The 20,561-nt window shown below is 40.8% G+C and overlaps 2 protein-coding genes across 7 annotated transcripts in view; one reads left to right on the top strand and one right to left on the bottom strand.

Annotated features, from left to right (window-relative positions):
• Positions 1 to 20,561, top strand: part of CCNDBP1 (cyclin D1 binding protein 1) — a 507,674-nt gene that overhangs the window by 399,777 nt on the left and 87,336 nt on the right. The window lies entirely within an intron of this gene.
• Positions 1 to 20,561, bottom strand: part of UBR1 (ubiquitin protein ligase E3 component n-recognin 1) — a 153,650-nt gene that overhangs the window by 130,614 nt on the left and 2,475 nt on the right. For 5 of the 6 annotated variants that reach the window (XR_007727652.1, XM_050799353.1, XM_050799352.1 and 2 more), the window contains exon 2: positions 2,163 to 2,419. The exons of the other annotated variant lie outside the window; for it this stretch is intronic. Coding sequence is in view for 4 of the 5 variants with exons in the window: in XM_050799353.1 (XP_050655310.1) it covers positions 2,163 to 2,419 (257 nt within the window). In the remaining variant the exon portion in view is untranslated. The remainder of the gene's footprint in view (positions 1 to 2,162; positions 2,420 to 20,561) is intronic. 6 annotated transcript variants of the gene reach the window in all.

Here is a 20,561-nt window from a genome sequence, read left to right on the forward strand (position 1 = left end):
CCTATTTAGAGTAGGATTTTCAACCTTAATACCACTGACATTTTGGGCCAGATAATTATTTGTTGGGGATGACCCAGACTGTCCTGTGCATCAGGATGTTTAGCAGGAATCTTGGCCTCTACACACTAGTTGCCATTACCCTCATCCCCAGTTGTAACAATTAAAAATATCTCCATGAAACTTTTGGAGAAATGAGGTCTACAAATGTCTAGTATGCTTTAGTTGAAACTGACTGGGCTTTAGCTAAAAATATATAAAAGATAAATGAACCTTACTATACTATATAGCAACATGGTACACAAAATGCAAAGATTATTTTTGTTTGTTTGTTTTTGAGATGGAGTCTTGCTCTGTTGCCCAGGCTGGAGTGCAGTGGCACAATCTCGGCTCACCGTAATCTCCATCTCCCGGGTTCAAGCAACTCTCTGCCTCAGCCTCCCAAGTAGCTGCGATCACAGGCACCCACCACCATGCCCGGCTAATTTTTGTATTTTTAGTAGAGACGAGGTTTCATTATCTTGGCCAGGCTGGTCTTGAACTCCTGACTGTGTGATCCACCTGCCTCAGCCTCCCAAAGTGCTGGGATTACAGGCATGAGCCCCAGGCTATTTTTTTTCCTGAGAAAAGAACAGGATAAAGAAAGATAATATGTTCTAAACAACCTTTAACTGTACATAAACCAGTCAGGCCTAGAATTATATGGAAGTAAAAACAATTCTCTGTATTTATAAAGTCTAAAACTTTACAATCCTAACCTACACTAGCTCTAACAAAGGAGGAAAACTAAATTTCAATTTTCAGGCAGAGGTAGGGAGTAAAAACATTCTCTGTGCTGCCACGAAGTTTAAGGCACTGCTCTCACAAAGAATAAAAAGCCTAAAGTTGCTTTCAGTTTCCCTACCACTGTCCTCTTCTAGTCAACTAAATTACAACTGTTTCTACAGGTTCAAAATCCCTTATGCCAGACTCTGAAATCCAAATAGCTCCAAAACTGAAAGGTTTTGGGATTTTTGTAGGTTTGGCAACAAATCTCACATGGTGGCAAAACATGACTTTAAATGACATGAGACTACAGGCATGATTTATACTACTTGTTGTGAATATTCATAGATTTCTTAAAGAAAGATTGTGTTTGATTACAGTGTCCCACCCTGACTCTGCTGAGGAAGTATTCAGAATTCTGAAATGGCCCAAAGAGTTTCAGGTAAGAATGTGCTGGATACATTATGAATAAGGCAAAAATCTATCACTGACATTCTGTTGGAAAACAGGAAGAAACAGTGAGAACTATTTAACTGGAAGTCATATATATTCAGAAACAAGCTGTACTAGCAAAAACCACACTATAACAGTATAATAAAAGAAAGTTAATTAAATAAGATTAAATGTATTATAAATAGTAATAAACCAAGAAAAGTACATCATGAAATAGATACAAAATACCAAGACTGTAATAATTGGCCAGGCGCAGTGGCTCATGCCTGTAATCCCAGCGCTTTGTGAGGCTGAGGCATGTGGATCACTTGACGCCACGAGTTTGAGACCAGCCTGGCCAACATGGTGAAACCTTGCCTCTACTAAAAATACAAAAATTATCCCAGCACTTTGGGAGGCCGAGGTGGGCGGATCACGAGGTCAGGAGATCGAGACCATCCTGGCTAACACGGTGAAACCCCGTCTCTACCAAAAAATACAAAAAATTAGCCGGGCGTAGTGGTGCGCGCCTGTAGTCCCAACTACTTGGAGGCTGAGGCAGAATGGTGTGAACCCGGGAGGCGGAGCTTCCAGTGAGCGGAGATCGTGCACTCCAGCCTGGGCGACAAAGCGAGACTCCGTCTCAAAGTCTCAAAAAAAAAAAAATAAATAAAAATAAAAAAATAAAAATAAAAAAATAAAAAAAATTAAAAAAAAAATAAAAATACAAAAATTAGCCAGGCGTGGTGGCGGGCACCTGTAATCCTAACCAGGCGTGGTGGTGGGCGCCTGTAATCCCAGCTACTTGGGAGGCTGAGGCAGAAGAATTGCTTGAACCTGGGAGGCAGAGGTTGCAGTGACCCGAGACGGCACCACTGCACTCCAGCCTGGGCAACAAAGCAAGACTCTGTTTCAAAAAAAAAGGATTTTAATAATTATAATCAATCCTGTAAATTTCTAATTCTTACCTACAAGAATAGGTTGTCTCTCCACTTTTGAAAACCTTCCCACAAAGCTGAAATGCTCCACTGTGCTTCAATTTCTCTAAGCAAATATCTGGATCTTCTCCAAATAAGTACCATTCCAGTGGAGTGAATATTGACATTTGTACGCTTTGCTCCTGCTTTTCCAAGTCTGGGTCCATTTCAGCAAAGTAAATTTCTGGCACCAATTGTGCCAAATGATGCAAGAAAGCAGTATAAAAATCAACCTGCTGATCCCACCACTGAAAGAAAAGAAGATGAAAATTAGACTTACAAGTTCCTTCTTAATCATCTAGGGGCACAAGAAATGACATAATTCTATAATTTCAAAGTAATTTACAATATATTTCATCTTTCACCAATACAGAAGGAAAGTGGGTGATGAAAAAAAATTAAGCTTGGAAATAAGCAAATGCTCACATACCACCTGTATCTGAAAAAAAAAGAGAAGAGTAGCTGTAGTAGGTAAGAATTATCCTTCCCTTCTGGAATGGCCAATTCCTGCTATGCGAAGGTGGTTCTATTATCAGTCACAGGCTATACAGACAATGCACTCATCAAATACTTTGTTTTAGGAAACCAGAGTATTTAACGAGAGATCAAAATGAACATAGGCCAAAGTTTTGTAAACACAAAAAGCACTAACCATAAAAGGAAAAAAACTGGATAAATTGGACCGCATCAAAAGTGAAACCTTCTGCTCTTCAAAAGAAACTGTTACATATGGCTTATTTGCATGTGAAAACATGCTTACCATTATTAGTCATTAGGGAAGCACAAATTAAAATGACAACGAGATACTCCTGCACAACCTAGTATACTGGCTAAAATAAAAACTGGCAATACCAAATGCTAACTAGGCCAACAGTGCTTTCGCACCTATAGTCCCATTTCAGGAGGCTGAAGTGGGAGGACTGCTTGAGCCCAGGAGTTCAAGGCTGTAGTGTGTGCCTGTGAATAGCCACTGCACTTCAGCCTCGTCAACACATAGGGAAACCCTGTCTCTTAAAAAACAAACAAAAGACAAAAACAAAAACAAAACACATATGACTCAAGGCACATCATTTAAAAACAACAACAAAAACTTATCCAAGGAGTTTTACAAGCTAATATAATTAGAATTAAGATTTTAGATAAGGTTCCATAACAGGTCATTAAGGAAAGTTACAGATATTTGATTACATATAAGGCTTTTTTAGTTTGCACTAATGAACCTCAATATTCCATTCACAAATAAATTCAACCTCAATATTCTACTGACAATTAAAACTTCATGGAAAATATGTTTACATTAGGTATTACTATAGAAATTAGCCCATTCTCTAAAGGGCAACTTGTAGATAGTTATTAAAATTTTCGATTTATATATATTTTGACCCAAAAATGCCCATTCTAGGAATTTATTCCTCAGATAAACATGTATAAAGTATTTTTTTTGCAGCATAACTATCTTTAATCGTAAAAGACTGGAAACAACCGAAATGTCCCAAAGCAAGAGCTGAATAAATCATGGGACATTATTAAAAAAGGAGAGGGCACAGATCTATGTCCTGATATGGAACATTCTTCAAGTTATATTGTTCAAGAAAAAGCAAAAGGTACAGAACAGTGAATACAATGTGCTACCATTTATACTGGGAGAAGGGAGGAAAACAAAAAGGAAGAGGTGAAGGAGATGTATCTGTATATGTTTATATTTGAATATAAAAATCTCTGAAAGGATTCAAAATAAACTGTTAACAGCAGAAAGAGCCCCGGGAAAGACTTAGTGTTCACTGTGTTACCTTTCTTACTATTTTAATTTCTTACTGTATATACACATTATCTATTTGAAATCATTTAAAAATGTTTTCAATCCTATACATTTCATGTACAGTTATTCATAACAGCAAAAAATTAAAAACCTGAATGTCCATGAAGAGGGTAATAATCTATCATTTAGCCATACTTGTCCGAGTGTGAAAATATGTATTTACATCCACCAGATATGCACTGTAACATCACTTGTAACTGAAAAGATGAAGTCCACCTAAATGTCTATCAATAAAGGTATATCCACTGTGGGACAGTCATACCACTCAATGCAGTCAGAATGTCATAAATACTGTTAAGTGGAAAAAGAAGCTTTAGGCCGGGCGCCGTGGCTCAAGCCTGTAATCCCAGCACTTAGGGAGGCCGAGGCGGGAGGATCACGAGGTCAGGAGATCGAGACCATCCTGGCTAACACGGTGAAACCCCGTCTCTACTGAAAATACACAAAAATTAGCCAGGCATGGTGGCGGGCGCCTGTAGTTCCAGCTACTTGGGAGGCTGAGGCAGGAGAATCGCTTGAACCCGGGAGGCAGAGCTTGCAGTGAGCAGAGATCGTGCCACTGCACTCCAGCCTGGGCGAGAGAGCAAGACTCCGTCTCAAAAAAAAAAAAAAAGAAAAAGAAAAAAAGAAAAGAAAAAGAAGCTTTAAATATCATTTTTATAAAAGGGAAAACATTATATATAATTTTTAAATTTCAACACATTTGGGTTTTCTTTCTTTCTTTTTTTTTTTTTTTTGAGACAGAGTTTCACTCTTGTCATCCAGGCTGGAGTACAATGGTGGGATTTCAGCTCACTGCAACCTCTACCTCCCGGGTTGAAGCTATTTTCCTGCATCAGCCTCCCAAATAGCTGAGTTTTCTAATTTAATATATGTGGAGGCACATCTCTGACTATGCTTCCCTAAACATAGACCAAGGGTCTGGAAGGAGAAACAACAATCTATTAATAATGGCTACACAGAGAGAAGGAACTGGGGAAAAGAATTAGGGGTTGTCACATTTTTACTTTCAACAATGTTTCATTGTTTGACTTTGTTAGACAAGTGTCAATACTTTTGCAACTAACAAAAAAAAAACTTCTAAAAATCCACATGAGGCCTGGTGTGCATGGTGGCTCATGCCTGTAATCCCAGCACTTTGGGAGGCCGAGGCAGGCGAATCACTTGAGGTCAGGAGTTCGAGACTAGCCTGCCCAACATGCTGAAACCCCGTCTCCACTAAAAATACAAAAATTGGCCAGGCATGGTGGCATGCACCTGTAATCCCAGCTACTCAGGAGTCTGAGGCACAAGAATTGCTCGAACCCAAGAGGCAGAAGTTGCAGTGAGCCAAGATCGCACCACTGCACTCCAGCTTGGGTGACTCCATTTCAAAAAAAAAAAAAAATCTACATGAGATAACATGCCCATTTAAAAATGATGCCAAATAGTTTCAAAGTATCTCCAATGGGAAAGACAGTAACAGAGAGAAAGACACCACAACATTATTGTGTTATGCTTTTTTTCTTTTTAATAGAGAAGGGGTCTCACCTAGGTTGGTCTTGAACTCTTGGGCTCAAGCAATCCTCCCCACCTCCTGAGGAGATGGATCTGGCTGGGACTACAGGCTCATGCCATAGCACCTGGCTGACTTTTGTGTTGTTCTTGCCCAAAATGTATAATCTCATTCCAATCATGAGAAAACATCATACAAATCCAAACTGAGGGACATTCCATACCATAACTGCAAAGTACTCTAAAAGTGGGTCATGAAAACAAGGAAAGATCAAGACATTGTTATAGACTGGAGGAGACAAGAGAGAGATAACTAAATGTAACTGGGATCCTAGGTGTGATCCTAGAACAGAAAAAGCCCATTCATGGGAAAACTGATGAAATGCAAATCAGATCTGTAGTTAGTATTAATATTAATTTCCTGTCCTTGATAGTTATACTATGGTTATGTAAAATGTTAACATTACAGGAAACAGGAAGAGGGAGGTAACAGAACTGTGCTACAATTTATGCAACTTTTTTTATAGTCTAAGATTAATCAAAACAAAAAAGAAATGATGCTGAAGAGGTTTATTTACTAATATGGAAAGGCATTAATAACAAACAGTTCAGTAAAGTAGGTTACAAAGCAGTATATATACAATCTCAATTTGGTTCAATATTATATTTACATTTACATAGAGAAAAATCATGAGGAACATTTCACAAAATGTTAACAGAAATGGGTGGTGTGATTTTAGCACAGTTTCATGGAATTCATTAGTCTGCTTATCTAATGAGTAATATCCTTACAGTGAGTCCATATTTGGGAAGTAATTTTATAATTTTAAAATTAAAATTTATTTTACTAAAACCTTTTAAAAATAAATATACCTTCCAGTATTCCTACTCTAACTTCTGGGGTACTCATACACAAACAACTTCTCTTTACATACCTGGCAACAACTATAACTAACATAGAGATAATATCTAATGTTCTGTTACACCTAAGGATCTTTTTGTCAACAGCACTAAACAAAAAAAAAAAAACTTGCATATTCAGCGCTACAAACCAAACAAAAAACCTTACTGTTCTGCTTAATTATAGGAGGCACAGAACTAGCGCTTTTCAATTTCTCTTGTTAAGAACAGAAGAAATTTGAGAGTAAAAAAGAGTACAAGCCCCTCACATTTTATAGATGAGAAAGCTGAATCACAGGGAACTAAATTGACTTGTCCAAAATCGTCAATAACCAGTTGGTATCAATGTCAGGAACAGAACTAGGTATCCTAAGTCCTAAAGTTCAATGCCCATTCTACTAAACTAAACATAAATGTACAGTTTTTATTTTATTTATTTTTTTTTTTTTTTTTTTTTTCCTGAGGTGGAGTTTCACTCTTGTTGCCCGGGATGGAGGGCAATGGCCGGATCTCAGCTCACCACAGCCTCAGCCTCCCGAATAGCTGGGATTACAGGCATGTGCCACCACGGCTAATTTTGTATTTTTAGTAGAGATGGGGTTTTTCCATGTTGGTCAGGCTGGTCTTGAACTCCCGACCTCAGGTGATCCGCCTGCCTAGACCTCCCAAAGTGCTGGGATTACAGGCGTGAGCCACTGCGCCCAGCCAAATACATAGTTTCAAAATCCACCTCTACTGGCTTGTTCAATTTCACATTATAGGTTGGGCATTCCACACCCAAAAATCAGAAAGCAAGACATTCAAGGGTAATGCTCATTGTAACATTTTCGATTTTAGATTTTCGGATTTCGAATGTTCAACCAGTATAATATAAATATTCCAAAATCTGAAAAAATCCAAAATCCAAAACACAAGGGATACTCAACCAGTAATGGTAAAACAAAACAAAACAATAAAGTTTTGCCTTCTTCATTCTTGCTTTAACTATGGCCTTCTTTCTAATTACAATTACAAATGAAGCCTCTTAGCTAACAACTACTGAACATTCCTGAAGGCTTCTAAATATTCTTATATTATATATGTCATCACACGCTTTACCACGAAGAAGTGGTATTTTAAAACATCATAGCTGGGCATGGTGGCTGTAATTCTAGCACTACGGGAGGCCGAGGTGGGTGGATCACGTGAGCTCAGGAGTTTGAGAGCAGCCTAGGTAACATGGCTAGGTGAAACCCCGCCTCTACTAAAAATACAAAATTAGCCTCTTCAACTAGAAGGTAAGCTCCCTGAGGAGAGGAACTTTGCCCTTCAAATCCCTGTATCCTATAGGCCTAGCACAAGTACACAATAAAAGTTCTCAGTTAATTGCTAAATGCTACACATTTCTTGCCAGAGAAAACAAAGCAAATTTTGATAACATTAAGCCTTATCTAATTTTGAGTATATAATTTTTTTCTTTTTTTTAAGACAAAGTCTTGCTCTGTCACCAGGCTGGAATGCAGTGGCGCGATCTCAGCTCACTGTAACCTCTGCCTCCTGGGTTCAAGCGATTCTCCTGCCTCAGCCTCCCAAGTAGTTGGGACTACTGGCGCATGCCACCCCAAGCAGCTAATTTTTGTATTTTTAGTAGAAACAGGATTTCACCATATGGGCCAGGAGGGTCTCAATCTCTTGACCTTCTGATCCGCCTGCCTTGGCCTCCCAAAGTGCTGGGATTACAGGCGTAAGCCACCACACCTAGCCTAGAATTCTTATAGGAAATAAAAGTTCAGTTATACTCTTCACAAAAATGTTTTCCATTTATACTCTTCATAAAAATGTTTTCCATTATTGCCAAACTATGGAAAATTTTTTTCAACTAAAATAGGTTTGATTTTTTGCCTCTGGTTGGTTGGTTTTAAAATTTTTCCCCCATTTTCAATAGGAATAAAATTAAGAATTTTTAACTACCAGGTCCAGGAAAAAAAAAAATAACTGTTTGGAATTACGGGAAAGCTTTCCTAATTGACTATTCTGTAAAAAGCAAGTTCTTAACAAGTTCTCAACATTTAAATTCCCAAACATTCCAAACATTTCCCTCATCCCCAAGGAGACCAGAGACATGTTTTCAACTCTGACCCAAGGGCTTAGATGCCTGTTTGGGAACATCATTCTGAAAAAGGAACTTACTTAAGTAGATTAGTTTTGTTTAAACCACAATTTGACCTTCCTTAAACAACTGCTAGACATCTACAGAGCCTTCAGAGCCCTGTAATTGTTTTTCTAATTCTTTTTATTTTTTTTTTTTTTTTTTTTTTTTTTTTTTGAGACGGAGTCATGCTCTGTCGCCCAGGCTGGAGTGCAGTGGCCGGATCTCAGCTCACTGCAAGCTCCGCCTCCCGGGTTCACGCCATTCTCCTGCCTCAGCCTCCCAAGTAGCTGGGACTACAGGCGCCCGCCACTTCGCCCGGCTAGTTTTTTGTATTTTTTAGTAGAGACGGGGTTTCACCGTGTTAGCCAGGATGGTCTCGATCTCCTGACCTCGTGATCCGCCCGTCTCGGCCTCCCAAAGTGCTGGGATTACAGGCTTGAGCCACCGCGCCCGGCCTAATTCTTCTTTTTAAAGTGGTAACAAAATCTGGAGGCACTACCATTTTTCATAGCCACTATGGATTAGTAATAAATAAAGCATCTCTAGGCACCAATAATCTTTGATTATATAATGTTTTCTTCTAATAGTATTCTACAGACTCAAAGGTTTACAGCAACCAGGCACAATGGCTCATGCCTATAACCCTAGCCCTTTGGGAGGCCAAGGCGGGCAGATCACTTGAGCCCAGAAGTTCAAGACCAGCATAGGCAACACGGTAAAACACCATCTCTACAAAAAAAACACAAAAATTAGCTGGTCATGGTAGCATGAGCTTGTAGTCCCAGGTACTCAGGCTGCGTACCTGAGTGGGAGGATCACCCGAGCCCAGGAGGCTGAGGCTGCAGCAAGCCCTGATCGCGCCACTTCACTTCGGCCTGGGGAACTGAATGAGGCTCTGTCTCAAAAAAAAAAAAAAAAAAAAAAAAAAAAGGCACGCTCATAACTAAGCTAATATCTACCTTCCTGTAACTTTTATCCTGTTACTGAAATAAACCAATATAATTCACTCTGCTTTTTCATCAGTCTTTTAAAATAAATGAAGATAACTATTATGTCTCTCATTTCTAGTCTCTTCATTTCATGGCTAAACTGAAACAAAGAGACAAAAGAAATTTGGCCAGCCCTAAACACATGGTATCCTGACCACTCTCCAAGTTGATTACCCTTATGAAACTGCACAACATGCTTCCATAAAGAGGAATAGGACTATTTATTACCTTCCTTATCCCGAGCACTAAACTGCTTCAAAAGATCACATTCTGAAAAGGTGTGGTAGCTCAGCCTGTAATCCCAACACTTTGGGAGGCTGAGGTGGGTGGATCACTTGAGGTCAGGAGTTCAAGACCAGTTTGGCCAACATGATGAAATCCCATCTCTACTAAAAATACAAACAAATTAGTCGGGTGTGGTGGTGCACGCCTGTAGTCCCAGCCTGGGAGGCTGAGGCAGGAGAATCGCTTGAACCAGGGAGGCGGAGGTTGCAATGAGCCGAGATCGCGCCATCGCACTCCAGCCTGGATGACAGAGTGAAACTCCATCTCAAAAAAAAAAAGCAAACAAACAAATAACAAAAACATCACATTCTCACATTTCTTTTTTCTTTTAAAAATTTTTTTCTATTTCTTTTTCTTTTTTCTTTTTTAAATATATATTTTAAATCCTCTTTTCCCTAGTTCCCACAAGCAGACCATTCTTTGGCTGCCACATCACATGACATCACATGCAGACAACTAAAACCCTTAGGTCAATCACATGTAAGAGACCTAGTCCTATACCAAATGAACCTAGGTATAAGGCTTTACTTTCATCACAATTTACTTTTGACACAATATTCAGCCTATATGGTATTTATCCTTTACTTGTTATCCCTACCAGCCTTGTGCTGTCTGTAAATACGTCTTCTACGTCTGTATGGCATTGATAAAATAGGCCAGAGTCAAATATAGAGCCACATGACAAACAAGTTCACTCTCTTTTCTTTGCTGTTGAGATAACGTATAAGCATGCTGTCAGAATTTGGTTTTCGAAAACATTTTGTCCCTCCTAAGGGACAAGTTCTCCTTGTCCTATCTGTTATATTCCCTTTTTCGTCTCTGTCATAGGTCATGCCCCAATTTTCTAGGCTTTCCTTGACGTATTTAGATAAGTAAAATCCTGCTTTCATAAACTCTGAGCTATCTATTTCATATTCTCTTTCTGCTGTATGGAATATATATTTGCAAACCAACTAAAATCCTCTCTTAAATTACAAGGCAGAACATGTGTGTATTAAAAAAATTGATAAATTGTTTTTTTTTTTTTTTTTTTTTTTGAGACGGAGTCTCGCTCTGTCGCCCAGGCTGGAGTGCAGTGGCCGGATCTCAGCTCACTGCAAGCTCCGCCTCCCGGGTTTACGCCATTCTCCTGCCTCAGCCTCCCGAGTAGCTGGGACTACAGGCACCCGCCACCTCGCCCGGCTAGTTTTTTGTATTTTTTTAGTAGAGACGGGGTTTCACTGTGTTAGCCAGGATGGTCTCGATCTCCTGGCCTCGTGATCCGCCCGTCTCGGCCTCCCAAAGTGCTGGGATTACAGGCTTGAGCCACCGCGCCCGGCAAAAATTGATAATTAACAGACTTTCCCTCCAGTGGCTAAAGTCATTTCTAGCTTACCCACAAATACCAAAACTTCAAAGGCATTTTAAAAGGTACTCCATAAAGACATTAAGTAGTTATAGCTCCACTCCTCTAAACAAGTCAAACAGACTTTGTTCTGAAGGGTGGCATTAAGTAAACTACTAGAAAGAAAATTATATTCAAATGAGTAACAGTAGACTGCATTCGGAACAGGGTCTGTGTCATTCCTGGGCAGCAAGTGGGCACTTAGGAAAGTGCATTAACTCTACTGGAGTCTTATCAGTAACGTTTATTCACCACAGCATATTTCCATAAGCACTCAGATTAGTATTAGAGTGTGACAACATTAAAAAAAAAAAAAAAAAAAAAAAAAAGGCTGAACCAAATGCTTTAAAAAAAACCCAAGCTCATCAACTGTTGTTTATTCAAGAGGAGGCATGTTAACTGAAAATACTTTGAAAGAATGTATAGGCGGTCATAGTAAATCACCTGGGATTAGTGGTCTTAATATTTTGTGTTAGGTCATCTGAGGCACGGGGTTAAAAGCTTAAGGAAAATTATTTCACAGAGCACAGCATACGCTTAATACCTTTACAGAAATGGATAAAGTGGCAGCAAGGGAAATCTGAGGTAACCCTCAAAATCAGCACACGAAGAAAGGATGAGCAAGATACAGGCATACCTCAGAGACGTTTTGGGTTCAGTTTAAGACTACCACAATAGAGTGAACACAAAGTGAGTCGCACAAATTTTTTTGGTTTCCCAATGCATATGAAAGTTATGTTTACACTACACTACACTAAAAGTGCAATAGTATGAAGTCTTTAAAAATGTACATAACTTAAAATACTGCTAAAAAATGCTAATGATCATCTGAGCCTTCAGAAAGTTGTCATCTTTTTGCTGATAGGGGGGTCTTCCCTCAATGTTAATGGCTGACTGATTAGGTTGGTGGTTGCTAAACATGGTGATGGCTGTGGCAATTTCTTTTTCTTTTTTCTTTTTGAGACAGAGTCTCACTCTATCCCCCAGGTTGGAGTGCAGTGGTGCGATCTGGGTTCATGGGCTCACTGCAATCTCCACCTCCCAGGTTGAAGCAATTCTCTTGCCTCAGTCTCCTGAGTAGCTGGGATTACAGGCGCCTGGCTCATTTTTGTATTTTTGGTACAGATGGGGTTTTACCATGTTGGTCAGGCTGGTCTCAAACTCCTGACCTTAGGCAACCCACCCGCCTTGGCCTCCCAAAGTGCTGGGATTACAGGCGTGAGCCACCACGCCCAGCCAGGCAATTTCTTAAAATAAGATAACCATGAAGTTTGCCACATTGATTGACCTTTCCACGAAATATTTCTCTGTAGCATGTGACAGCATGTTACCAACAGTAGAATTTCTTTCAAAACTGGAGTCAATCCTTGCCAACTCTGCTGCTGCTTTATCAACTACGTTTATGGAATATTCTAAATCCTTTATTCTCATTTAAACAATGTTCACAGCATCTTCACCAAAAGTAGATCCCATCTCAAGAAACCACTTTCTCTGCTCATCCAAAAGTAGCAACTCCTCATCCATTACGTTTTTATCATGGGTTTGCAGCAATTCAGTCATAACTTCAATCTCCACTTCTAATTCTAGTTCTCTTGTTATTTCGACTACATCTGCAATTACTTCCTCCACTGAAGTCTTGAACCCCTCAAAGTCATCCATGAGGGTTGGAATCAACTTCTTCCAAACTTCTGTTCATGTTGATATTTTGACCTCCTCCCACAAATCATGGATGTTCATAATGGCATCTAGAATGCTGAATCCTTTCCAAAAGGTTTTCAATGGACTTTGCCCATATCCATCAGAGGAATCATAATTTATGAAAGTTATAGTTTTATGAAATGTGTTTCTTAAATAGTAAGAGTTGAAAGTTGCAATTACTCCTTGATCCACAGGCTACAGAATGGATGTTGTATTAGCAGACATGAAAATAACATTTATCTCCTTGTATATCTCCATCAGAGCTTTTGGGTGACCAAATGTATTGTCAATGAGCAGTAATATTTTGAAGTATTATCAGCAGTAGTTCTCTACAGTGGACTTAAAATATTCAGTAAACCATGCTATAACAGATGTGCTGTCATCCAGGCTTTCTAGTTCCATTTATTCAACATACTCGGAGTAGCATAATTCTTAAGGATTCTTGGATCTTCTGAATGGTAAATGGAAATTGGCTTCAACTTAAAGTTACCAGCTGCATTAGCCCCTATCAAGAGAGTCAGCCTGTCCTTTGAAGCCAGGCACTGACTTCTCTCTAGCTATGAAAGCTCTACAAGGCATCTTCTTCCAACAGAAGGCTGTTTCATTTACATGGAAAATCTGTTTAGTGTAGCCACCTTCATCAATTATCTTAGCTAGATCTTCTGGATAACTTGCTGTAGCTTCTCCATCAATCAGCACTTACTGCTTCACGCTGCACTTTTATGTTGTGGAGATGGCTTCTTTTCTTAAACCTCATGAACCAACCTCTGCCAGCTTCCAACTTTTCTTCTGCAGCTTCCTCACTTCTCTCAGCCTTCGGAGAACTGAAGAGAGTGAGGGCCTTGCTCTTCGATTAGGCTTTGCCTTAAGGGAATATTGTGGCTGGTTCAATCTTCTATCCACAGCACTAAAACTTTTTCCACATCATCAGTAAGGCTGTTTCCCTTTCTTATCATTTGTCTGTTCACTGGAGTAGCACTTTTAACTTCCTTCAAGAACTTTTCCTTTGCATTCACAACTTGGCTAACTGCTTGGCACAAGAGGCACAACTCTTGGCCTATGTCAGCTTTCAACGGCTTTCCTCACTAAGCTTCATCATTTCTAGCTTTTGATTTAAAGTGAGAATACTGAACTTTCCTTTTCACTACAATACTTAGAGGCCATTGTAGGGTTATTAACTGACTTAATTTTAATATTGTCCCATCTTAGGGTATAGGGATGCCCAAGGAGACGGAGAGAGATGGACAAGCAGCTGGTCAGTGGAGCAGTCAGAACAAACACATTTTTTTTATTATGTTTGCTGTCTTTTATGGATGTGGTTCATGGCACCCCAAAACAATTACAATAGTAACATCAAAGGTCACTGATCACAGATCATCATAACAGATATAATAATGAAAAAGCTTGAAATATTGTGAGAATTACCAAAATGTGACACAATGACACGAAGTGAGCACACAATGTTGAAAAAATGGCACTGTAAGGCATGCTTGAGACAGGGTTGCCACAGACTTTAATTTATAAAGAACTGATTATCTACAAAGCATAATAATGAAGCTCAATAAAATAAGGTATGCCTGTATTTCACTGGTTCATCTGTATCACTGACTTATAAAAGTATCTATCCAGGCCGGGCGCGGTGGCTCACGCCTGTAATCCCAGCACTTTGGGAGGCCGAGGCGGGCGGATCACAAGGTCAGGAGATCGAGACCACGGTGAAACCCCGTCTCTACTAAAAATACAAAAAATTAGCCGGGCGCGGTTGTGGGCGCCTGTAGTCCCAGCTACTCGGGAGGCTGAGGCAGGAGAATGGCGTGAACCCGGGAGGCGGAGCTTGCAGTGAGCCGAGATCGCGCCACTGCACTCCAGCCTGGGCGACAGAGCGAGACTCCGTCTCAAAAAAAAAAAAAAAAAAAAAAAAAAAAAAAAGTATCTATCCAGACACAATCTTTGTGCAGTACTGAGGACAAAAACCTTTTCATTTGCAGGATAGTGTTTGGTATTGTAAGAAGTCAGTTTCCAGCACTAGCACATCTACACTAAGTTATTGTTCCTTCCCTAGACTCTTACAGTTAGTGGGGCTGAATCACTCGTTTTGACTTAGGGTTTTAGAACTCAATTTCACATCTAATTCTATAGAATCTGGCATTAAAAAAATCAAAATTTCCCTAAGTCTCCAAAATAGAAATTATGAGATGGTGAAAAAACAAAAGCCATTAGGTCTTGCTAAGATCTGGTAACAAAGTACTTCAGTTAGGGCTCAAAAAACCTAGGTTTGGCCGGGTGCAGTGGCTCACGCCTGTAATCCCAGCACTTTGGGAGGCCGAGGGGGGTGGATCACGAGGTCAGGAGACACAGACCATCCTGGCTAACAAGGTGAAACCCCGTCTCTACTAAAAATACAAAAAATTAGCCGGGTGTGGTGGCGGACACCTGTACTCCCAGCTACTCGGGAGGTTGAGGCAGGAGAATGGCGTGAACCCAGGAGGCAGAGCCTGCAGTGAGCTGAGATTGCGCCACTGCACTCCAGCCTGGGTGACAGAGTGAGACTCTGTCTCAAAAAAAAAAAAAAAAAGACCTAGGTTTTCATCAGTTTTCCTACTCAGAGTATGTCCTTACTACACAAAACTGTACTATGGCCTAAAACAATATAGATTCAAATTTCTAAGGAAAATCATCTCCAATTAAAATCAAACATAACTTCTCACTTCCATTTTGAACTCAAGAGATTATGTTATATTTTAAAGATCCCCTATAGGCCAGGCACGGTGGCTCACACATGTAATCCCAGCACTTTGGGAGGTTGAGGCAGGTAGATCATCACCTGAGGTCACGAGTTTGAGACCAGCGCAGCCAACATGGCAAAATTCCGTCTCTACTAAAAATACAAAAATTAGCTGGGCAAGGTGGTGCGTACCTGTAATCCCAGTTACTCGGGAGGCTGAGGCAAGAGAATTGCTTGAACCCAGGAGGCGGAGGTTTCAGTGAGCCAAGACTGCGCCACTGCACTCCAGCCTGGGTGATGACTCCAGAAAAAAAAAAAAAGTTCCCCTATAGATATGAGATTAGGGGTACATTTTTCCTTGATTTCCATAATGATTATTGTGAAAGCATAACAACATTAAACTTTTAAAAAATCCTCCCATTTGAGCAGGAGACAACTTTGGGAAATAACAGAAATATTCTATATCCTGATTCAGTGGTAGTCACACAAGTATACACATTTGTTAAAATTTATCCAAGAAATGCCTTAAATGGGTACATTTTATTGTATGTAAATTGTATCTCAATAATGTTAGTATCTCTTAACATTCTCAGCTCCCATTACCTCTACCTCCTCTCTACCTCAGTGTCTCCTCATTCATTCATTCATGCATTCAATAAAAATTCTGAAGCAATGTGCTAGAAACTAGAGATACAGCTGTGAACAAGAAATAGTTCAGGCCTTCAAGAACTTCACTGTCTAGAAGGAAGGACACATAGTAAACAGATAATGTCGAGTATAGTCTGGGACACGCTACATACAACAGGAATATGGAAAGGGTGCTATAGGAACACATAAGAGGTGCTTTTTTTTTTTTTAAGACGGAGTCTTGCTCTGTTGCCTAGGATGGAGTGCAGTGGTGTGATCTCAGCTCACTGCAAGCTCCGCCTCCCGGGTTCACGTGATTCTCCTGCCTCAGCCTCCTGAGTAGCTAGGACTACAGGCGCCCACCATCACACCCAGCAAATTTTTTGTATTTTTAGTAGAGAAGGGCTTTCACCTTGTTAGCCAGGATGGTCTCGATCTCTCAAACTCGTGATCCACCCTCCTTGGCCTCCCAAAGTGCTGGGATTACAGGTGTGAGCCACTGCGCCAGGCCAAGAGGTGCCTTTAACCTGGCTCTACCATTGCAAAAACTTGATGTGCCCCCATGTACTCAAATTCTAAAATTCCCCTTTCTGACCACAAAGTTCAGTCCTCCCAGTTATGTCAATCTCATGTCCTTTAATACCTCAATCCCACCAATTCCCTCCAGATTTCCTGTTTTGGCTTTTATTACCTCCCTGATCAGCCTGGACTCCAAGGTTAGCCACTGCCCTAACATGCCCGCTCATTCCCTCTTTTTTCCATCTACAACCTCCATCCACCGATCACTACTAATCTTACGACAATAAATCATTAATGTTGATCCTCAGTTATTCATTCATTTAAAAAAAGTGTCTTCTGCCAGGCGTGGTGGCTCACGCCTGTAATCCCAGCACCTTGGGAGGCTGAGGCGGGTGGATCACCTGAGGTCAGGAGTTTGAGGTCAGCCTGACCAACACAGAGAAACCTCGTCTCTACTAAAAATACAAAAATTAGCCAGGCATGGTGGTGCGTGCCTGTAATCCCAGCTACTCAGGAGGCTGAGGCAGAAGAATCGCTTGAACCTAGGAGACAGAGGTTGCAGCGAGCCGAGAACATGCCATTGCACTCCAGTCTGGGCAACAAGAGTGAAACTTCGTTTCAAAGAAAAGTGTCTTCTCTATCAATCACATACCAAGATATATCAATATGGCCGGGCACGGTGGCTCACACCTGTAATCAATCGCAGCACTTTAGGAGGCTGAGGCAGGCGGATCATGAGGTCAAGAGATCGAGACCATCCTGGCCAACATGGTGAAACCTTGTCTCTACTAAAAATACAAAAATAGCTGGGCATGGTGGCATGCACCTGTAGCCCCAGCTACTCAGGAGGCTGAGGCAGGAGAATCGCTTGAACACGGGAGGCAGAGGTTGCAGTGAGCCGAGATCACACCACTGCACTTCAGCCTGGGGACAGAGCGAGACTCTGTCTCAAAAAAAAAAAAAAAAAAAAAAAAAAGATGCATCAATGAACAAGTCACACATGATCCTTCCCTTCATGGAACTTACCTCTCCCTCTGGAGGGAGAAACAGACATTTCACTAAGTAAATAAAGACAATACAGTAATTACAGATTGTAATTGCAATAGGAGAAAAAAACAGGTTGCTTTGATAGAGAGTAAGAGGAACCCATCTCTTAGACAGGGTATGTATTAAGAAAAAACAGAGGAAAAACACTCTAGGAAAAGCAAACAGCAAGCAAAGGCACAGACCCTAAAGCAAAATACAGTTTCGGCTTGTACTAACAGGCCAGGATCAGTGAGGAGAATGTAATAGGAAATGAGGTAGAGATGTAGGGGCTGGATCAGGCAAAGTCTTGAAGACTTGTAATGAGTTTAGACCTTATTCTAAGTATAACAGAAAGCCATTGAGGATTTAGATAGGAGACCGACATGATCTGATTTAATCTTTAAAAGATTATTCTGGTTGTTCTGTGCAGAATGGACAGGAAGAGGGCAACAGTAGAAGCAAAGAGACCAGTTAAGAAGTCACTGCAGTAGCCAAGACAACAGACTTGGACTAGTGACTTGGACTACATGGGTGGAGACAGAATTATTTGTGTTCAAGAGCTATTATGGAGGTATTGTCTACAGAGACAGGGATAACCAAACTCTTGATCTGCCTTTCTCCTTTCCTCTCCTAAAATCTGGTCTTTCCTCTCAATATATGACACAACCAAGGCCAGGCCATTTGGCTCACACCTGTAATCCCAGCAGTTGGGGAGGCCGAGATGGGTGGATCACTTGAGGTCAGGAGTTCGAGACCACTCTGGCCAATACGGTGAAACCCCACCTCTATTAAAAATACAAAAAAAATGGCTGGGTACAGTGGCTCACACCTATAATCCCAGCAATTTGGGAGGCTGAGGTGGGCGGATTGCCTGAGGTCAGGAGTTCAAGACCAGCCTGGCCAACATGGTGAAACCCGTCTCTACTAAAAATACAAAAATTAACCAGGTATGGTGGCAGGCACCTGTAATCACAGCTACTTGAAAGGCTGACGCAGGAGAATCTCTTGAACCCAGGATGCGGAGGTTTCAGTGAGCCGAGATCTCGCCACTGCACTCCAGCCTGGGCAAGAGAGAGAGACCTTGGCTCAAAAAAAAAAAAAAAAAAGGCCAGGCATGGTGGTACATGCCTGTAAATCCAGCAACTCAGGAGGCTGAGGCAGGAGAATTGCTTAAACTTGGGACACGGAGGTTGCAGTGAGCCGAGATCATACCACTGGAAACAATACAACCTCTGCCATGAATGGTTAAACCAAAAACTGAGGATGCAGATGTCATCGTTCCTTCCCTTTTGCCTCATGCCTAATCTATCAGCAAGTCTTTTTGCTTCTTCCATACTTCTAAAATCTCTCTTACATTCATCCTCTTCACTCTATCTCCAGGGATAACCTTTCCAGTGCAAGCTACCATCAACGACGGCTTGGGTTACAGCAGCAACTTCTTAATTGCTCCCTCTGTTTGAAACACCAGACATCCAAGTGAAGATGTCAAGTAGGCAGTTGGATTTATGATTCTGGAGTTCAGAAGTGAGATGACACAGAGATATAAATTTGGGAACTGAATACATACAGATGGTATTTAAAGTCACAGAACTGGATGAAATCCCCTAGGTAGAGGTTATAAACAGGCAATAGAAAAGAGCTGAGTATCATGCCAAGAGGTATCTTCTGAAATTGACTTAAGGAAGAAAATCTAGTTGAGGAAGACAGAAGGCAGAAGTTCTGGCAGACTGCCTCACAACCCTCTTGATTCCCGATTTTTCTCAGTCCTCATTATCATGGACCCAATAAACCACCCTCTCCTCAAAACAATACCCCATGCCATCACACTACTCTCACCACCTACCTGCTTGCCTATTCTGTTTCCACGTTCTTACCTCGTTCTTCCATTTTCTACCCCTGTTTCAATCATTCCTGTTCTCTTTCTCTCTGTCTCTGTCTCAATCTCTCTTTTCCTGTGTGTGTGTGTCTATAAACGCACACATTTTCCTCCTCAAAGATTTTATCCAGGCTGGGCGTAATGGCTCACTCCTGTAATCCCACCACTTTGGGAGGCCAAGGCGGATGGATCACTTGAGGTCAGGAGTTCGAGACCAGCCTGGCCATATGGTAAAACCCTGTCTCTACTAAAAATACAAAAATCAGCTGGGCGTGGTGGCACACACCTGTAATTCCAGCTACTTGTGAGGTTGAGGCACAAGAATTGCTTGAACCTGGAAGGTGGAGGTTATAATAAGCCAAGATGGCACCACTGTACTCCAGCCTGGGTGATAGAGTAAGACTCTGTCTTAAATAAATAAAATAAAATAAAACCGTGTCTCTACAAAAAAATGCAAAAAATTAACTGGGCATGGTGGCACATGCCTATATTCCCAGTTACTCAGGAGACTGAGGTGGGAGGATCACCTGAGCCCGAGAGATTGAGGCTGCAGTGAGTTATGTTTGTGCCACTGCACTCCAGCCTGGGTGACAAAGCAAGACCCTATCTCAAAAAAAAAAAAAAGATGTTATCCATTCCCACAACCTCAACTGTAAATTTACTGATAACTTCCAAATACCTAGCTAAGTATTACTCAAAGTGTGGCCCATACACCACTATTACAGAATTAGCATGGCATGCTTGTGAAAATGCAGATTCTTGGACCTCACCTCAGACCTACAGTATCAGTTCCCCTGGTGATTCTTAAGCAATGGCTTTTATCAATGTCCACTAATTCATACATATTATTTTATTTGACTTGCATGTGAGATAATGTTAGGAATACTACAGCCTTCATGCTTACTATCAGCAACATG

Source organism: Macaca thibetana, chromosome 7 (assembly GCF_024542745.1).
Source record: "Macaca thibetana thibetana isolate TM-01 chromosome 7, ASM2454274v1, whole genome shotgun sequence".
Taxonomy (NCBI): Eukaryota; Metazoa; Chordata; class Mammalia; order Primates; family Cercopithecidae; genus Macaca; species Macaca thibetana.